Genomic DNA, 21064 nt, shown 5'->3' on the forward strand with positions numbered 1-21064 from the left:
TTTATAACCCCTCTGGATGCGCTATTTCTTTCTGTTTACAGGTGAGGTAGAAGCAACCTGCTTATGTGAAAACACTTAGCAAGTGGCAGGTCCAGAGCTGGGGTTCAAACCTGGGCTACAGAGTCTACTTTTACAACCAAGGGACAAACAATGTAACTGTCATACCTCAGCCTCTGTAGGGATGGGATTAGAAGTGTGTGCCAGCTACACTTGGCTTAACATAGTGAAATTCTTATGGTGCGTTACTCCCTTAACACAATCAGACATTCCCTTATCAGCTGGTGATTTCTACATATAGTCCATGTTGGAAAAGCAGAATTGGGCTGCGGAGATGACTCAGCACACATGAAACCCTGAGTTCAATCCCAAGTGTGCACGTATGCACACACAAACACACACAAAATCAATACTTATTTCTCTCTTCAATTATTAGTTTAAAAAAACGAGTTATTTTCCCATTGCCATGGGAGCATATTAATTTGGATATTCTTTCATTAATGTATTTATAACTTAAAAAAAACTCCAATGTTTGTTAGAAATTTGTGCTTACATTAACTCAATGCCATGTACCATAAGGTCTCTGTCTACTAAGTTCCTACAATCTATGCAAGGAGGTAAGAATGATGAAGTGTGTGATAACTCATGTACCTAATAACTGTGTTTATACCAACACTGTAAGCTGGGAAGCTAAGAGAGTTCATCAGATTAAAATCAACAAAAAGAATAGTAGGTATCTAACAAGGCATGGTTTCTCAGAAGTGACTATACAGAGGAAAGGCACTGGTGTACTCTGGTATAGCAAATGAAGGACGGAGGGGAGTCGTCTCTCTCACTAAGACAGGTTACTTTTCCCTGTGTACCTCACTTTCACTAAGCCAAGCCTACCACACATAGGCTTTTGGGGTTGTCAGTGTCTAATCTTCCTGCTCTCCACAACTACTTCCAGGGCTGTCTCTTGCTTTGGAAGTATGGCATGCTAAAGTCAGGCTGTCTTGTAACTATTTACTGGTCTCAGGTCTCCAGGCAAGCTCATTTTCAAACAACAGGATCTCTTTTAAGATGGTGTCTGGTCACGACCCTCCAAGTCACATTAAGGGAGAAAATGGGATTCCTGTCCACTGCTCTGTCTACTGGAGGAATTGCTTTCTCACCAAAACGTGCAACTGTTTTTGAGGCATGAGTGAGCTGTAGTGTTGTTCTAGAGGGTTTAACTGCACAGACTCTTCAGCAGGGCTAACTGGCTTGCCCTCTGGAGGAGTCTTCTGCTTCCCTCCCCACACTGCTGGGCTCTTTGGCCTGTTCTTTTCTATGCTTGTCCATCTTTTTCTCTATACTTTCCAAACATCCTATCCCTAACTTTGTGAATTTCTGAAGCTCTTCTCATTTTCTCTTTAGAATCATCTATTTTTCTTTTAAAAATTTCTTTTGGTTTGTATGCATGTGTTCCTGTGTGTAAGTGGGTGTGCTCATGCCATGGTGTGTATGTGTAGAGGTCACAGACCACCTTCTAGATTGATCATCTTTTTCACCTTGTTTGAGGCAGGGTTGCTCATTGTTCAATGCTCAATTTGCCAAGCTAGTAGTCCCATGAACTTCCAGGAAATTTCCTCGTCTCAGAGTAGGCATAGTGGGATTCCAAATGCGTGCCACAGTGTTCAGCTTTTACCTGGGTGCTGGTGACCTGAACTCAGGTACTCACACTAGCATGCCTAGTGCTTTATCCCCTGAGCCATCTCCCCAGAAAAACGGTTTATTTTAAAAATTCTCACTCTTCTCTTTCCTTGGGTCAAATGGTCTTGCTATGTAGCCTCAACTGACCTTGAACTTATAATTCCTCTGCCCCTGGAACTACAGGTGTGTGTCACAACACTGGTCAGGGAGGCTGTTGTTGAAGGTATATTGTATTTTCAACTGACACCTAATAATTGTATATGTTTCTGGGATAGTGTGACATTGTGATATTTCAAAAGATGTATATAATATGTAACAATCACAATCAGATTAGGAAAACTGGTATTGACCATCATCTTAGACATCATTTCTTTGCATCAGGAACATTCAAAGTTCTTTGTACTAGCTTTCTTTAAGTATTTAATTGACATAGTTGCCCTAATGTTATTTATAACATGAGAAACCATTCTTCCTACTTAACTGCATCCCTGTTCCCAATTAAACCATCCTCTCCTTCCGACCTCCTTGTACACCTTTCACAGGATCTGTTGTTAATATTCTCAACTCTCTAGCATCCATAAAGATGTGAGAGCATGCAGTATTTGTCTTTCTGTGTCTGATTCACCTCACTTGATATAATGCCCTCTGGTTCCATCCATGTTTTTGTTGAAAATAACAGTATCTCATTTTATTGCCAAATAATATTCCATTGTGTATATATACCAGTCTATTTTTATCTGTTAATGGACATCTAGGATGATTCCATATCTTGGCTATTATGAAAAGTACTGCAATAAACACAGGCCCATGGATATTTCTTTAATGCACTAATTTCAATTCCTTTAGAGATATGCTTAATTCTATTTCTATTTCTTTCTTTCTTTTTTTTTTTTCTGAGGTATGGTCTCACTCTAGCCCAGAATGACCTAGAATTCACTATGTAGTCTCAGGGTGGCCTCAAACTCATGTCGATCCTCCAACCCTGGCTCCGAAGTGCTGGGATTAAAGGTGGGGCCACCATGCCCAGTTCTATTTTTACTTTTTTGAGAAACAATTACATTATTTTTCATAATGACTATACTAATTTATATATTTTTTATTTTTATTTATTTATTATTTATTTATTTATTTGAGAGCGACAGACACAGAGAGAAAGACAGATAGAGGGAGAGAGAGAGAGAATGGGCACGCCAGGGCTTCCAGCCTCGGCAAACGAACTCCAGATGCGTGCGCCCCCTTGTGCATCTGGCTAACGTGGGACCTGGGGAACCGAGCCTCGAACCGGGGTCCTTAGGCTTCACAGGCAAGCACTTAACCGCTAAGCCATCTCTCCAGCCCACTAATTTATATTTTTATCAATAGGATATGAGACTTATGTTAGGTTTAGTATTCAAAATCAATTTATTTTTCCATAGCAAAGAAAGAAAAACCATATGACTATATCATAAAAAATGCTTAAAGTGATATATTTATCTGATGTTATCATTACACAGTATACACATGTATTGAAATGCCATATTGTACCTATAGATATGTACAACTGTCAATTAAAAATTTTTTACAAAACCCATGAAACCAACCAACCAAAATATAGAAAAGCATTTCACAAAATACCTAATAAAAGCTGGCATGGTGGCTTATGCTTATAATCTCAGTACTTAGAGGCTGAGGTAGGAGGTCTGCCATATATTCGAGGCTGGATGGTGGTGGTGTAATGTAAGAGACCTAAATTTTCACATTCCAACTCAATTCATAATGTCTAACCTTGTAAAATTAAGATGCAGCAATAATTACATTACTCAGACATGCCGAAGCAGGTACCAAAAGAAAGACTTCAATATTTCAACATGGTTGTCTCACGAAAGTAGACCTTGGAAGTAGGGCTAGAATCTCAGTTTTTGTTATAAACTGCAATTTTTCTATTTCTAAAATATGGTATAACATATTACATTACATATTACTGAAAAAAGCCCAAAACTAGAAAACATTTTAAAATGTGGTCATTATATATGAAGTCAATATTAAATAGATAATAAAATTACCTCTCAACAGAGAATGATGTCAGATTTGTTTTACAAGTTAAAAAAGAAAAAGAAACTGTTTAGACTAAGTTAGTTTATCAGTCAACTTGTATTACAATGACCCTGGAGCAGATGTTAAAAGGTCTTTCATCATCATCAGACTTTGTTCTTTCAAAATATGTGGACCCTTGAGTGGCTTGGGGATACATCCATCTGTACATCAGTCTCACTCTGATCTGGAATTTACTATGTAGTTTCAATGTTGGCCTTGAACTCACAGGGATCTTCCTTCCTTGGCCTTCTGAGTGCTGGAACTAAAGGCATGTGCCACCATGCCTGCCCATCATGCAGTTTTCACTGCCTCTCAGTTGCAGCTAGAATATTCAGTTCTTTGAAGTCCAAACTTGCCAGGATTTTACATTAATCAAGAAAGAAAAGTGTAACAAAATGAGATTTAACAATTTGATTTGAAATGAAATGTTTAGGTTTTAGTCCTATATCAATTAGAAAATTAAATTAACTGGAGTACTACCAGCTTTTAATGATACTGAAATTTTTTGATTTAGTCTCAATCTCTAAGGCTTCTGTCTCTGCCATTAAGATATATTTCTATCAAGATGTCCATTAACTGAAATGTGACCCAGGAGGGGCTGGTCCTGAGCCGGGGTGCTGCTCAAAGTAGCCAATGTGCCCTGCCTCTTTGTCCTTGTTCATTACTACGTGCGCAACCTCTTTTGCACACAATCTTCTCAGCAGAGGGAGGGAGCACACATTTACACCAGGGCTGTGGAGTAACAAGAAAGGAAGGAAGGAAGGAGAGAAGGAAGGAAGAAAGGAAGGAGGGAAGTGATGGTTGCTTGCTTCCATGCCAGGCCTCACTCGCTGGGCAGAATGCAGTGATGGACTAACCAAATACAAAGGAGCTGTATGCTTACCCCAAACAGTGCATGTTCAATAGTACCTTCTATGTCCCCTAAGGAACTGAAGGACATTTCATTTTGTTCCTAAATGAAATGTCTTTGGTGATGTTAAAAATTCTCCAAAAACTGGGCTGGAGAGATGACTTAGTGGTTACGCACTTGCCTGTGAAGCCTAGGGACCCTGGTTTGAGGCTTGATTCTCTAGGACCCACGTAAGCCAGATGCACATGGGGGCGCATGCATCTGGAGTTTGTTTGTAGTGGCTGGAGGCCCTGGTGCATCCATTCTCTATCTGCCTCTTTCTCTCTCTGTTTGTTGCTCTCAAACAAACAAACAAACAAACAGAATGTCCTTTAAAATATTCTTGAAAAGCCAAAAAAAAAAAAAAAAAAATTCTTGGATTCTACCTTTTCTAAGATGAGAGGAAAACTACCCTTTTGAATCTGGGGAATGTTTTCAGTGAGCTGCAGCAATAGCTGAAAGTGATTTATTGGCAAAGGGATTTTGTCAAAGACTACAGAATATGCATTAACACAGTGCAGAAATCTTAGCACAGTCACAAATGGTGGCTATCGTCACTCACTCCAGTCTGACAATCCACAAGGACAGTGTGGGAGCAAAGCCTAGCAGGTTACACTATAATGTGCTAATCATTTCAGTAACTGTTCTATATGGAAGGTGATTTTTGAGTTTTAGAAGATCATTTCTCAATTGTAAAGGGCTTCAAGGATACCACAAAATACTTCTCTTGAGGTCCTGAACCTAACTGTCTTAGATTTGTATAGTTGAGGGCCTACTTGCTACAAAAAAAAAAAAAAAAAAAAAAAAAAAAAAAAAATCACGTCCATAGTCCTGTAGGTTAGGGGTTATTTTACCCAGCTGTACTTAGTATGAAAGGAGGCTTGGAGATTAGAAAGTGTAGTCAAGTCATAGGGAAGCTGCATGTTAAAATCAGGAGGAAACAGATGACCAGTGAAGTTAGAAAAAGGCATGGAACAAAGTGGGGAAGCCACATGCTTTCCCAGTTCTCCTGGTCAGATGTCCCTGGCCTGGGAGCTCTGACTATGCTGCATTAGAGTCCCACTCCAAGGAGGGGCAGGAAGGGTCCAAATGCAGCAGGCAAGTGGAAGCAGCTTCTTGTGCTGATCACCAAGAGTGTGCAGGAGCTGCACATTTGCTGCTGAGGGCAGGTCACCTATTTATTTTAATCCATAAACTCAGAGTTTGAAGAAACCTCAGAAAGTTTATTTCATTGAGCTGTGGGAATGCTGAGATGCAAAGGAACATAACCAAGGTCATGCAGATAGTTAGAGCAGTGCCAAAACCAGAAGCTGGCATTTCATAAGGTACTAAATATGTTCACATCCTCTTTCTCAACTTTCTGAATACTGTTCAATCATGTTGATATTATCTTGAAGTGAAAGAGCTAAAGGCTGAAAATCCTCTGCTTTCTCATTGCTATGATGTAAGTCTGGCTGTTTCTTCTACTTGGAATCCCTCTTCCCAACCTACCCATCTTTGGAGGGCTTACTCAAATTTTACCTCTTTCAAAATACCTTTCCTGGTTGCTCCTTCTTTATTTCCTATCTGCTAGGGGTTGAATGTTTATGCTCCCCAACCCATCTATACACTGAAGCCCTTACCTCCAACATATTTCGATAAGGAAGCAATTAAGGCTAAATGAAGTCGTAAGGGTAGGATTAGTGCCCTGAGACAGTAGGGAGCTGTGGGTTCTCCCTCCCTCTTTGTATGGACTGGACTAATGGAAGGGCATGTGAGGACATACTGATAAGGCAGCCATTTATAAGACTGAATGGGAGACTTCACTAGAACTAGGCTACAACCTTGACCTTAGACTTTTAACCTCTAGAAATAAAATAAATTTGTTGTTTTAGCCACTTCATCTATGGAATTTGACCCATTTTAAGACACTATCTTAGGGCCTGCTGTGTCTGTTTCTCTACAATGGTTACATTTAATTTTGCACCACATTGAGGACTACTTTTGCTCAAGAATGTGGTGAAATGCCTGTTAGAACATGTCTTATGATTATGCATGACAGAATTTATTAGACTAATTGGTGATGTGGTAAAATGTAACTATAGGGTAGTGGTAGTTGAATGGATGTCCCCAATAGACTCAGTAGTTTATTAAGCTTGTAATTTGACCTCTAGCTACCTGGCTGGAGGTGTCACTGTGGGGGAATCCTAGGGTCCAGCCCCAAGGTGCATTTTGGGGCAGATCTGTTTCTAGCAAAAGAGATATACATAGTGCTTGAGCTCTTGACATTGTGGAGTTCCTGGAGTGTGCTTGCTTGTGGTAATGGTGGTGGCTGCATTTTCTCTCTGCCTAGACCTGTGAAGGTGGGTCAGCTTCTGCCATCATGGAACTCCCCTCTATCTGTAAGCTTCAATAAATCCCTCCTCTCATAACTGTGCCTGGTCAGGAAGTTCATCCCAGCAGTGTTAAAGCTGACTGAGATACAACAACCAGATTGTGGGTTGTTGTTACATGAAGCTGACCATGATTTTGGTCTATTGTCCTGGAAGAATGGGCATAGACTGCCTAGAACTGAAGATGCCTTCTAGAGCAGTAAGCCAAGATTTATGGGTTATTCTGGTGAGAATTTGAAAATGCTAAGTGTAGAGTGAATTGTATTTGGAGGCTTTGTTTATAAACTCTTTAAGGGGAAGAAAAGACTACAGAGAACTTTGTTGGAACTGGGCTACTGGACTAAAGGCTGGCTATGTTTTGCTGCTCATGCCTAGAGAGTTTGATCAAGGTTAAATCTGTAATGGACTGAGGTACTTGGCTCAAGATATCAGACTGAGAAATTTAAGATTTAAAGTTGGGAAAAAGACAAGATTAAAATTTACTGGTACTGGTTTTGAAAGCATGAAAGATGTGTGGAGTAGGTCATGAAGTACACATGGTTCCAGGAAGCTGCTGCTGAGATGTGGCATTAGGCAGGGCATTTGACCCTGAGGAAGAGGCTGGCAAAGCCACTGGAAGATGGATTGTGGTTTTTATGGAGACTAGATGATATTTTGGATAACCAGGACTGTGCAAGGGATACCATAGGGTGCTGTTGGCTAAGGACAGAAATTTTCCCTGGCTATTCAGCCCAGCTAGAGAGGCGGAATTGCAAAATCTGGAGACTGTCAGTCACTGGTTATGATATTGGACTTGAATTGCAGGTGTTTGATGTTTGCTTGATGGTTATTGAGTTTGTATTGTTCCAGTCTCTCCTGGTTATGCCTTATAGCACTTGAAAATGTTTACTGTGTGTCTTTTATGTATTGAAAGCATGTAACTTGTGATTTTACAGGACTCACAACTAAGAGACAATCAGATGAGACTTGGAACTTTGGGACAATCTTAAATTGGTAAAGACTATGGCGACCTTTGGAATTGGACTGAATACAAGTTACAATGTAGATGGTTATTGAATCTCTTGGGGGCCAGGGGTGGAATGTGGTAGTTTGAATGGATGTCCTCAATAGATTCAGGAGTTTATTAAAACTTGTAATTTAGACCTCCAGCTGCCTGGCTGGAGGAGGTGTCACTGTGGGTGGATCCTCATAGCATGGGAAGTCTACCAGTGACCAACAGGGACAACTGCAAAGTAAAGAAATTAAAACAGGTCTTGGGAGTTAGGGACAAAATGTTTGCATTTAAGACATGAAGGGAATGTGCTGAGTCATAAAGGGAATGTGCTGAGTCACTGAGTCAAGTACTTATAATGGCACAGAATTTATTTCCTGCTATAATAATTTCTTCTGTAATTTTGGGAGCGGATCAGATCTGTTTCCAGCAAAAGAGATATGCAGAGTGCTTGAGCTCTGATATTGTGGAGTTCCTGGAGTGTGTTTGCTGTGCTGATGGTGGCTGAATTTTCTCTCTGCCTAAACCTGTGAAAGTAGGTCAGCTTCTGCCATCATGGAACTCCCCTCTGTCTGTAAGTGTCAATAAATCCCTCCTTCCATAACTGTGCCTGGTCTGGAAGTTCATCCCAGCAATGTTAAAGCTGAATGCAATAGGTAGTATTTAGTATTTATATTAATATCAAAATAATCAAGGTACAGAGGTTTTTTATAGTAAATGTTTTATACTGTTCCTTTTATACCATTAAGAGATGATAACACATTAAAATGCCAGCAACTTACTAGGTTTAAAAACTAAGTAGGGCTGGAGAGATGGTTCAGTGGTTACAGGAGCTTGCTTGCAAAACTGGATGACATGGGTTCATGGTCCAACACCCACATAGAGCCATATGCACAAAGTAGTGCACTTCTGGCATTTGTTTGCAGTGGCTGAAGGCCCTGGTGCACCCTATTCTCTCTCTGCTTGCAAATAAATAAACAATAATTAAAGTGTAAAAAAAAAAGTGGTGCTCAAGATCAAATCCAGGAGCTCATGTGTGTAAAATATGTACTCTATCACTGAGCTATACCCCAAGCCCAGAAAATCCTGACAATTTATTGCTACCCATTCTCAGAGATTTATGCTTCAGTCCTTTTACTGCCTATACATACTGAGGCACACAGAGTGCTTCTTGAATTCTAAAAGGTTAGTTACACATTTTACAGAGGTCTGCTTCTAAAATTACAATACTAAATCTAATTTTATTAGCTGGAAACATCCCAAGAGTATAATAAAACTTCCTTCTCATCACTCCAGATGGTTCTCTGGCCATTTCTTCATGGTAATCCCCTATCATCAACACTGAGGCTCTTCTATGAAGATTCTCAGTCTACTCTTAAAACCCCAACATTCAAAACCCCCTTTTACAAAGTAGTTTCTCTCATAGCACGGGAAGTCTACCAGTGACCAACAGGGACAACTGCAAAGTAAAGAAATTAAAAACAGGTCTTGGGAGTTAGGGACAAAATGTTTGCATTTAAGACATGAAGGGAATGTGCTGAGTCATAAAGGGAATGTGCTGAGTCACTGAGTCAAGTACTTATAATGGCACAGAATTTATTTCCTGCTATAATAATTTCTTCTGTAATTCAACAGCTCCTCCGCAAGCCCCTGTCAAGACTATGATTTTTCAAATATATTAACAATGCTGACAAAGGAAACAGTGCTGCCTAAGCAAAATTGAACCAGAAGATTATCTATTCATAAAGTTCGCTTTAGGGACAAGTAATTAATAAAGTCTGTGCTTTTGCTACTCATAAAGACAATCGTGAGTTTTAAATTTTTACATTCTTTTCCAACCATGTCAGGCTGTATGAATTTCATCAAAAGCATTCTAATTCTTATCCTAAGGGCAGAAAGTCTGTACCCTAAATAAAAATAAATATTGAAGTCTATTAGGATCAACACAAGTATCAAGCAATCCAATGTGTCCTGTGACTCTTAGAGCGGTACCCCAGCACCATCAAGAGGATCCCAGGAGGCAGAGGGGCATGAAACAGAAACAGAAGCCCACAGGGACAGCCTGAGCTTATTTGTGAAGAGAATTCTCTTGCATTGTTAATCTAGGTCAGAATGCTTGCTAATATTGTGAAGGGCAACAATCTTTGTTACTGACTGATGTTAACATAGAAAAACATTCACATAGATGAAGATATGAAGAAAGTACACATATTAAGATTTTGCTTGGAGGTTGGAATTTAACTCATTGGTAGAGTGCTTGCCTAGCATGTGTAAGGTTCTGCACACCCACAGCTCAGGGATCTATGTTTGCATGTATGTGTGTATTGCTTCTATTTTCTCTGGAAGGTTAAGTGGAAGATTTTTGCTCACAGCTTGAGCTAGAATTGCAGATAGGCTGTGGAAGATGGTACTGGGGAACCAAGCCTGGGCCTTTAGGCTTTCCAATAAGTGCCTTTTAACCACAGAGCCATCTCTCCAGCCCATGACAATCAATGGCTTGGATTCAAGGAGTATGATTTTTCAATTTAAGCAGGAGGAATAGATATTCTCTTTAATTGGTATGTGTTCATCACCCAATGATGTATGCCTTTTACTGCCTGCCCACAGAAGCCTTAGGCAAGTAAGCACTACTGAAAAGATAAAGATAATAGTACACACACAAACCAGATATGGTTGTAGGTACGTGCAATTCCAGCATTAGGAAGGCTTAGGCCTAGGATCCAGAGTTCAAGGCCACTCTAAGCTCCACAGTGAGACACTGCCTCAAAAAAAATATGTATATATATGCACATGCCAAACATAAATACAATGACTTTTTTTGTGGCATAGTAAGCATTCTTAAGGCATTTATGCATCAGAATCTTGATGTTCCAAGATCAGGAAGAAATAAAAAATGATAAATGAATTGAAGCAAAACACAGATTAAGATCTCTATATGGACAAGGCGGCCTTTTGTATAGTGCTGGTACCTAAAGATAAATTATACTATGATCATGAACATTTTTTTTGAGTACCAGAGGTGTGGTAATTCTAAAATGTACTATCATATCCGAGACCTAAAACATTAAAATTAAGCCATTCACAGTGTACATGGTTGTTTTAGGAACAAGGAACTGGTGATTGTTACATATTTACATGTCAGTGTTTCCCCCTTAACTATAGGAAGAGTTATGCTGTAAACATTTTAAAGTTTATTAATTCCAAATAAGGTGATACTGACAATATGATTTAAAAAAAAACAAAACCCCAATCTTTTCAGAGATTCAAATCCCACTCTTTTTGAAATGATTTCTCCTAACTGTCTGGCATCCGGCACACTCAGACTGTCAGAAGGCAATGTACTTCCCAAAAGTCATGTCAACTTCAGTTAACTTTCTTGGATGGAACAAAGAACAGATTTTACTTTGGCCATGTATGTCTTTAAAACTGTCTGACTCTCCCAACTAAACGAGAGAACTTGTTTTTTTTTTTTGTACAAAAATAATGAAGCAAAAATGTGTTGTTCTCCCACATGCTTTCCTGTAACATCATGGATTGTTACAGCACAAGTCAAACATATAATTGGAAAACCAATTACTTAGCAAATAGATAAGAATTCTCATCTAATACAAATGCCTCTAACTTGAGAGACAGCAAAATTACAAACAGCAGCCACAGAATATTTTAGAAAATGTATTCTAGTTTGAAGTGGATACATTCTAGGGATAGTTTGAATAAAAACAAACCTCTCTTCATTATCAGTTAACCTTGAGAATTTGGCATTATTATAGGAAAATTCCTACAGAATTCATAGGCATTGAGAGGAAGCTAGCAAAACTTGAAGAGTCATGAATGGCGACACAGCACCCTAAGCCACAAAGGTACAAAACTGTACAGCCAGCAAATATCTCTTACATGTTAAATAATCCAACATGCAACTATTGATTATCACTCCCATATCTAATGTTTAAAAACACATTGTGGAATAATATTTAATTCATGTAGGTTCCCTTTCCCAAACACTTACTTACCATACCTTGATGTTACAACCTGGCATCAAAGACCTACATAACAGTGTCTAGTATTTCTATGACACTTAATATATATCAGTATTTCCATTTACCTACTGCATAAAAATAACAGCCAAGGCTTGGAGTCTTAAAAAAATTCATTACGATGGGAACATGGTTTTCAGACTCACACTTCCTCACAAGGTTTTGACTGCGAGGATTAAGTGCACTGGTGTATGTAAATACTTAGCATCTTGTCTAGCACCTGAACCCAGATGACTGACGTTAGGCCTGGACTGATTATAGTTCGGTCCCCACTCCCACAAAACCCCCCAACCTGGGTCTTAGGGTTGGCTTTTCCATTTCCCAAAACCCGTCCTGCTGTAAAGGAGCTCTATATTGTTTTCTTCTCTTAAGAGCTATATCTATATATGCTATAATTACTGTAATATAATCTTTCTAAATTTTATCCTGTGGACTATGGATTTCATTTGTTGAAATTTGTAAGACAAGAATCTGGAGGCCACTAAATCCATGCAAGCCTTGTGTGACCATAATTTTCTGGGATCCTTAGCTCCTGATAAGGCTCCAATGCTCTCAAAGACACCCCATGTTTCCATATCATTATTACTATATTATAAAATTTTTTCCCAATTTAATTCTAATAAATATCAAGTTTTTCATAGGCAGAGGCTAAAAATTATAGGTTGAGGTTTAATGTATCAAAAAGATCTAAGCAGAAAGAAGAAATTTTTCACTTGAATCAAATTAATTTTATTTGAATTACAATATTACTCATTTTCATTGACCTATGTTTCAGAATTCTAAACTTAAAAAACAAATAAGCAAACTGCTTTCTGAACTCTAAAGTCTTGGGTTGGGGAGATGTCTCAGTAGTTAGATGTGCCTGCTTGAACTCTAAAATCTCCAAATACCCTTCCTCTCACACCTGGAGAGGACTATCTCTGTAACTAGTTTCTACTGGTGAAGTGTGTCAAGTTGTATTAGCTAACATCAGCATTCACACAAACATGACTAACAGAATCTTAGGGTTTCAAGATCCTTAAATCCTTGAGTCTTCCCTGGTGTGATTCCGTCCTATCCGTCTAGTGTGAGGCGCCGTAGTTGTCTCCGTCCGTCTCCTCACACCCCCCCCAAGTGCGTGCCACCCCCCATGGAAGATTCGATGGACATGGACATGAGCCCGCTGAGGCCTCAGAACTACCTTTTCGGTTGTGAATTAAAGGCTGACAAAGATTATCACTTTAAGGTGGATAATGATGAAAATGAGCACCAGTTATCATTAAGAACGGTCAGTTTAGGGGCTGGGGCAAAAGATGAACTGCACATCGTTGAGGCAGAGGCAATGAATTATGAAGGCAGTCCAATTAAAGTAACACTGGCAACTTTGAAAATGTCTGTACAACCAACGGTTTCTCTTGGGGGCTTTGAAATTACACCACCTGTGGTCTTAAGGTTGAAGTGTGGTTCAGGGCCTGTGCATATTAGTGGACAGCACTTAGTAGTTGTGGAGGAAGATGCAGAATCAGAAGATGAAGAGGAGGAGGATGTAAAACTCTTAAGTATGTCTGGAAAGCGATCTGCACCTGGAGGTGGTAACAAAGTTCCACAGAAAAAAGTAAAACTTGCTGCTGATGAAGATGATGATGAGGATGATGAAGATGATGATGATGATGATTTTGATGATGATGAAGCTGAAGAAAAAGCTCCAGTGAAGAAATCTATACGAGATATTCCAGCCAAAAATGCACAAAAATCAAACCAAAATGGGAAAGACTCAAAACCCTCAACACCAAGATCAAAAGGTCAAGAAGCCTTCAAAAAACAGGAAAAAACTCCTAAAACACCAAAAGGACCTAGTTCTGTTGAAGACATTAAAGCAAAAATGCAAGCAAGTATAGAAAAGGCACATTGAACAGTCCTGGGCACTATTGGTAAATAAAGCCCAAAGATGGGGAAAGAGGAAAAGGAGAAACAAATCTAGTCCAAACCGAGTATCATCAACAATCCAGACTGAAGTCTTCTACTTTAATCTCATTCCCCTTTCCACATTCCCTTGCAGAATGTAGCCTTTTAACAAAAACATTTTTCTTTGACTCAATGTGATTCAGTGAAGCTTACTGCTTACTCCTACTTTGGATATGCTTCATCTATAACTATGTTTTAATTACCTTTGTATCTGCTTAGCTGCTCAATAAATGCTTGAATGAAACAAAAAAAAAAAAATCCTTGAGTCTACTAACTGCAAAACTGTTTAGATATGGATGTCTAGGACTCAGCCCCAAAGGTTTGGTTCCAGATGTCCTTGGAGGGGACTTGGCATCTGTTTGTCTTTAAAATCACTGTAGGTAATTCTAACAGGCAGTAGTTTTAAGAAGCACGAATTTAAGCCAAAAGATTAGATTGAGTGTCTATAGACAGTCTGTGATCTTCCACAATCAAGAGATCTTGGCTCTTATAATGGATGTTAGATAATCAACAAAGTATTTTTCATTCCTTTGGTGACATGTTCTATGCCATGCTAGTTACTATAAAACAAAGAATAAAGAGCCAATTATCTGGAACTTTGTTTTTATTCTTTGGTTATTTATAGATGGAGTGGGTTTCAAACTAATTAGTATAGTTTTAGCTTTTTTTGTTTTTGTTTTTGTTTTTGTTTTTTGTTTTTTGAGGTAGGGTCTCACTCTAGCTCAGGCTGACCTGGAATTCACTATGTAGTCTCGGAGTGGCCTCGAACTCATGGCGATCCACCTACCTCTGCCTCCCGAGTGCTGGGCGAGTTTTAGCTTTTTTTTCAAATGAAATATTACTCGCAAGTTCAATATATGTAAAAGAAACAAAAAGGAAGTAAGTTGGGGTTAGGAATTCCCGCTACATCAATTATTCTTTCTGCTGCTGCCACTGTCAGTGACTGGTTTTCTCCTGCAGTTAGCACAGGAACTTCTTCTTCATCCCAACACTGGGAACTTCACATTTCCTGGAGCGCAATGGAAGGGAAGTTCCACAGTTGTTGCAGAGCTGTGCATGTACAAAACACCTGCACTGGCCAAGCCCTGGGTCAGAAGGTCCTTATTTATTTGTGCCCTGCAGGAGGCACTGAAGTGTTCAGTTCTGACTTTTCGATCCCATGCGTTTTCTGAGCTAAGTCAAGAATTATGCAATTTCTTTCAGATATTCAGAGTAAGACAATGAGTTATATATTCAATAGTGTAAACATACTCTGAATATTTTATGGAAATATCCTAATGTGGTAAGTGCATCCTATTACTAAGCATGATGTTTATGCTGCTCACTAACTCAAGCTTTAACTGCATTATTTGGAAAATTAAAATATTGTCTTAAAATTTGAAATCTATAGTGTCCAATGTTTTCTTTCAACTATCATATTTTTATTAATCAAGTCTTGTGTGGTCTGTTTTTATACTTTTAAAAGTTTTATTTATTTATTTGAGGAGGGGGAGTAAGAGAGTGAGAGTGAGACAGGCACAATGGGCATGCCAGGACCTCCAGCCACTGCAAGCAAACTCCAGACGCATGTACCACCTTCTGCATCTGGCTTATGCGGTACCTGGGGAATAGAATCTGGATCCTTTGGCTTTTCTGGCAAGCACCTTAACTGCAAAACCATCCCTCCAGCCCTGGTCTGTATTTTATGATGACCTTTTTTTAATGTATGTGGTGCTGAGTAGTAAATCCAGGGCTAATCAGTGCACTACCATGTATCTCAAGTAGGAACATTCTTTTGATTGGCCCTGACAAAAACCACAATGGACATTAAGGCTTGTTCTCTCTTTTTTTTTTCTTTGTTTCTTTTTTCAAGGTAGGGTCTCACTCTGGCCCAGGCTGACCTAGAGTTCACTATGTAGTCTCAGGGTGGCCTTGAACTCATGGCAATCCTCCTACCTCTGCCTCTTGGGTGCTGGGATCAAATGTGTGTGCCTCCACGCCCTGCTTTGTTGTCTGTTTTATCAACTTGAAGACACAGACACTTTTTATATATGGTGAAAAGAGTATAAGAAGATATGTTTTTTTTTTTTTTTCGAGGTAAGGTCTCACTTTAGCCCAGGCTGACCTAGAGTTTACTATGTAGTCTCAGGGTGGCCTCAAACTCATGGTGATCCTACTACCTCTGCCTCTCGAGTGCTGGGATTAAAGGTGTGTGCCAACACACCCAGCAGAAAATACATACTTTTTGAGAGAAGTCCACTTTTTTGGTAGGAGATGAAAATTGTTAATCAAAACTTTCATTCTTAAGTTACTCTGTTTTATACATTTATTATTATATTTTTGTTATTTTGAGACAGGGCCTCGCTATGTAGACCAGGCTAGCCTTGAACTTGTGGTGTTCTTGTCTCAACCTTTTAAGTGATGGTATTACTGGCATGGGCCCTCAACTGTATATCACAAGTCATTTGATGGCTCTGTAGTTCTCATGCAATAAGACCAGGATGCTAGCTGTACAAGGACAGATAAGGCAGGAATCAGATTCATACCAGGATCTGTTGTTCTCATGCACTTTTTTTCGTTGTTTTGGAGGTAGGTCTCACTCTAGTCCAGGCTGACCTGGAATTCACTATGTAGTCTCAGGGTGGCCTTGAACTCACAGCGATCCTCCTACCTCAGCCTCCTGAGTGCTGGGATTAAAGGCATGTAACACCCCATCTGGATTCTAGCACTTTCTATCGGGTGGAATGCTTCAGTGTAGACTTTGCCCTCATCTGCCCTTGCCTCAGAATTAGGAAGGAGAGGGCAGTATTCCTTCCGTCAAACACTCCATACTCTGTGCTTTTATCTGTCTGTCACAACCTTCTAAAAAGAAAATGTACTTGGAAGGGCCAAGAGAATAAGTCAAATTCCACAGTGTTGTAGAATAAACTAGTCTGGCTCCATTCAGTTCGTAATTGTACTTCCTCTCTCACTGTTTACTTACAAAATATATAATCAGTTGACTTTTGGTGACACTACATAGTCTACTAAAAGAATGCTCAAATTAGCAACTTTCTTTTGATTTCTATTCCAAGTGAGAATTCTGCAGCTCCACCTGATCCTTCCCCGTGACTGTTCTGTGCTTTCTCTTTCTTTGGCTTCTCTTGTTTCTGTCTACCCATAGATTTTTTTTCCTCCATATTTCTGTTTTATATATCTTTTTCTTTTCTCTTAAGAAGTTTCTGAAATTTCTATTTTTAATGAGATCTATCTTTGAAGCCAAAATTCTACAATTCTGTTTTTTAAACAGATTCACAAAGTCCAAACCATAAACTTGTATTTTATAATTCTTTTGTTTTGAATTTCATTACTGATGATCAATTAGAGAATCTTTAAATTGTAGACTTCTTGGGACAAGGTCTTGCTGCTGTGTAGCCCAGGCTAGCTTATAATTTATAATCCTTCTTGCCTTCACCTCCTAAGTGCTGGTATTACAGCATGCACCATCATAAGCCACTTTGGTCTTTTGAAAAGCTTAAGACCTGGCAGCACTGTGCCCATATTTTTGACTGATAAGAAATAACTAGAATTTTATAAACATATCTTTAACAATAGACAAGCATTCTCTAGTTTTGTGCAATTTTTGCTTCAATCATTTATACTACTTTTCTGGGTACTTTCAGCATTGGAGTTTGCACTCTTGTTAACAAGGATTAGAAGAATAGAGAGGACTGACTATAGCTTTCAGCTTCTTTTTGCCCTAAAGTGTGAAGTATTTAGTGGCTACCAGCTTTAAAGTACATACACTTGACATTTACCTTTGGGGAGTTAGGCAGATACTTTATTTGTTTCCAGTTCAAGCATTCAGGACCTGACCTTTCAACAGGAACAGTACAAGGTGGGAGGTAGAGTAGGAAAGGGAGGGAGGGAGGGTGTGTGTGTGTGTGTGTGTGTGTGTGTGTTTGTGCAGAGAGAACAAGACTGAGAATATAAAAGAGACTGGAGGAGGAGGAAAAGGGATTCTTTTGGAGCATCGAAGGGTCACAAAGTTCTCTGGACTTCCAAACAATACACAAATTATGTTGTGATTGTTGATTGTGGCAGCAAACTTGCCAGGATTTAGAATTATTATGGAAACAAATCTTTATTCATGTCTGTGAGAGACTTTCTAGATTGGGTTAAGTGAGGTGGGAAGACTCAGCTGTGTGGGCACTGCCACTCCATGGGACAGCATCCTGGGATGCACAGAAACCGGAAAGCAAGCTGAGCACTGGAACTCAAGTGCGGCTGCTTTGTCACTGGCCTAAATGTGACTAGCTACTCCATGCTCCTGCCAACATGCTTTTTATCTGCTGTGATGAGCTCTAGCCCTTCAAACTGTAAACTGAAATACACTCTTCTTCCTTAAACTGCTTTTATCAGGTGAAAAGCAACTAAAACAAAAAATTAGTACTGAGAAGTAAAGTCGTTGCTGTGATTGACCTGATCATGTTGTTTAGAGGACTTTACAAGTGGACTGCGGAAGGGATATGGAAGAGTATGGAACTTGGGACTAGGAAAGCTGTAGAATGTCTCAAGAAGAGCTTAACAGCCCATTCTGGCAGGAATATGGAAGACCAGAAGTCTGAGAAAAGCATAGGTCATAGTAGCCCAGTTTATAAGGTTTCAGAGGGGAACAAGAACTCTCTCAGAAACAGAACTAGGGGCCATTCATGTGATGCACATGGCAAGGAATCTGGCTACACTCCACCTATGTCCTCAGAATCTTAAATGGAGTAAAAAGTACTGGGGGCTGGGGAGATGGCTCCGCAGATAAAGCACTTGCTTGCAGTGCTTGCTCTGCAAGCATGAAGACCCGAGTTCAGATTCCCAGAATCCACATAAAAACTGGATGTTTAATAGATGTCTGTAAGGTTAGTGTGCTTGCAGTGAGAAGGGAGGCAAAGACAGGGAGCTCAAAGACCCACTATTCTGGAAAACACAATGAATATCAATAAGAGACCTTGTGTCAAGCAAAGTAGAAAGCAATTAGCCAGACCCAAAGTGGTCCTTTGACCTTTACACACAAACCACTGCATGTGCCTGCCCTCACTTACATGCGTAAGAATGTGCGTACACACCAAGTAATGAACCCATTTTTTTGGTGGAGAGCTCAAGACAGAAAAGCATTCAGGTTATGACATGTGGATTAGTCAGGGTTCTCTAGAGGCACAGAACCTCTAAATTAGATTAAAAAGGGAAGTTGTTGGATTAGTTTATGGCAGTCCAAATAGCAGCTGCAGGCCTGAGAATCAAGGGACCTGGTAGCTGCTCAGTCCACATGGCCAGATGCCTCAGCAGTCCCAGTTGATGCTGCTCTCCAGTCCACGCTGGAAGGCAGCAAGCAGCTCCGGCAGCCAAGTGGAAGGAAGGAAGGAAGGAAGGGGCTCTTTTCAACCAGAGCTTCTTTATATAAAGTTCCCATCTGAGAGGGAGCACCCACTCTGGGGGAAAGATTTCCTCCTTCAGTTAATCCTTCCTGGAAGTGATCTCGGAGACCCACCCGAAAGGGATTTCTGTGGATTACTAAACAGATCAAGTTGACAATACCTTAACCATTACAAGTCCACCCCTTGTCAACTTAACACACACCATACCTCCTTACATTAAACTTAATTTCCAAATGAAAACAGTAACAAGCTCTTAATTCTGCCTAACATGGTATAACTATCCCACGTACAACTGGAAATGCAAAATCTTTCCCCAACACAAAGCCAAGTTCCTTGAGGTAAAGCAGTAAAGGTGTACTGCTGGCCTTGCCAGCTAAAGGCAAATGGTTTCTGGTGGTCCTTGTGGACAGGTATGGAGAGGTAAGCATTCGCAAGATCAATAGCTGCATACCAGGTACCTGGAGATGGGTTAATCTGCTCAAGTAAAGAAACCACGTGTTTCTCTGATCAAAAGCTCATTGTGGATGGTGGCCCCATGCTGGTTCTGGGAGTTACAGGTCAGTGCCCACTAAGAAAATGAGGAAAAAGATAACTAATATACAAGAGTTAGAGAGGAGGGGGGGAGGGAGAGAGAAGGAGAGGGAGAGGGAGGGAGGGAAGATGTAGATGATTTAGGTTAGACATGATCCTACTCTCTCCAGTGTCTTGTGGTTCAGGTGTTTCCTGTAAGGGCCTGGTGAAGGTTCAGCCATTTGGTCTGCCTTTTAGGAAGTAGAATTTTATGGTACCATTGCTGTTTGGGTCTAAATTAGTGTTTCCCACCCCTTCGATGCCCCCCCCCCATCTATCCTAGTGTCTAGTCCATGACATGCTTGCTGTGTATGTAAGGTATCTTGGGTAGATTCAGATTAGGTGCTGTAGATGAGTGAGACTATGTGGCGATTTTTTTTTCTGTGATTGGTTAAGTTCACTGAGAATGATCTGTTCCAGGTTCAACCATTTTTCCTTAAATTTCTTTGTGTCATTTTTTCTTACTGCTGTATAGAATTCCATTGTGTAGATATATCACATCTTAGTTATCCATTCTTCTAGTGACGGACATCTGGATTGATTCCAGCTCTTAGCTATTATGAATTGAGCTGCTACAAACATGGTTGAGCAAATCTCTCTGGCCTGTGGTTTGAAGGTTTTAGGGTAGATGCCCAGTAAGGGAATAACTGGGTCTGTTGTTATCTCTATAGTCAGCTTTTTCAGGAGTCTCCATATTGCTTTCCAAAATGGTTGTACCATCCTACGTTCCCACCAACAGTGGACGAGTGTTCCTACTTCTCCACATCCTCACCAGCATTTATTTTCGTTTGATATTTTCATGTTTGCTATCCTTATTGGGGTAAGGTGGAATCTCATAGTTGTTTTAATTTGCATTTCTCTGATGATTAGGGATGATGAACATTTTCTTAAGTGTGTGTTTGCCATTTGTGTTTCTTCCTCTGTGAACTGCCTGTTCAGCTCTTTGCCCCATTTTGTGAGTGGGGTGTTTGACTTCTTACTGTTTAGATTTTTGAGTTCTTTGTAGATTCTAGAGATTAGGCCTCTGTCAGTTGGATAGCCCGCAAATATTTTCTCCCATTCTGTGGGTAATCTATTGGCTTTGCTTATTGTATTCTTGTCTGCAAAGAAACTCTTCGGCTTCATGTGATTCC

The 21064-nt window shown here is 39.9% G+C and overlaps 2 protein-coding genes across 5 annotated transcripts in view; one reads left to right on the forward strand and one right to left on the reverse strand.

The window, feature by feature from the left end:
* Positions 1-21064, reverse strand: part of Sbf2 (SET binding factor 2) — a 386553-nt gene that overhangs the window by 84389 nt on the left and 281100 nt on the right. The window lies entirely within an intron of this gene.
* Positions 13114-13949, forward strand: LOC101599122 (nucleophosmin-like). Its single transcript, XM_045146276.1, has one exon. It carries the CDS (start codon positions 13160-13162, stop codon positions 13919-13921), a length of 762 nt encoding a protein of 253 aa, XP_045002211.1. The 5' UTR covers positions 13114-13159; the 3' UTR covers positions 13922-13949.

This window comes from Jaculus jaculus, chromosome 3 (genome assembly GCF_020740685.1).
Source record: "Jaculus jaculus isolate mJacJac1 chromosome 3, mJacJac1.mat.Y.cur, whole genome shotgun sequence".
Taxonomy (NCBI): Eukaryota; Metazoa; Chordata; class Mammalia; order Rodentia; family Dipodidae; genus Jaculus; species Jaculus jaculus.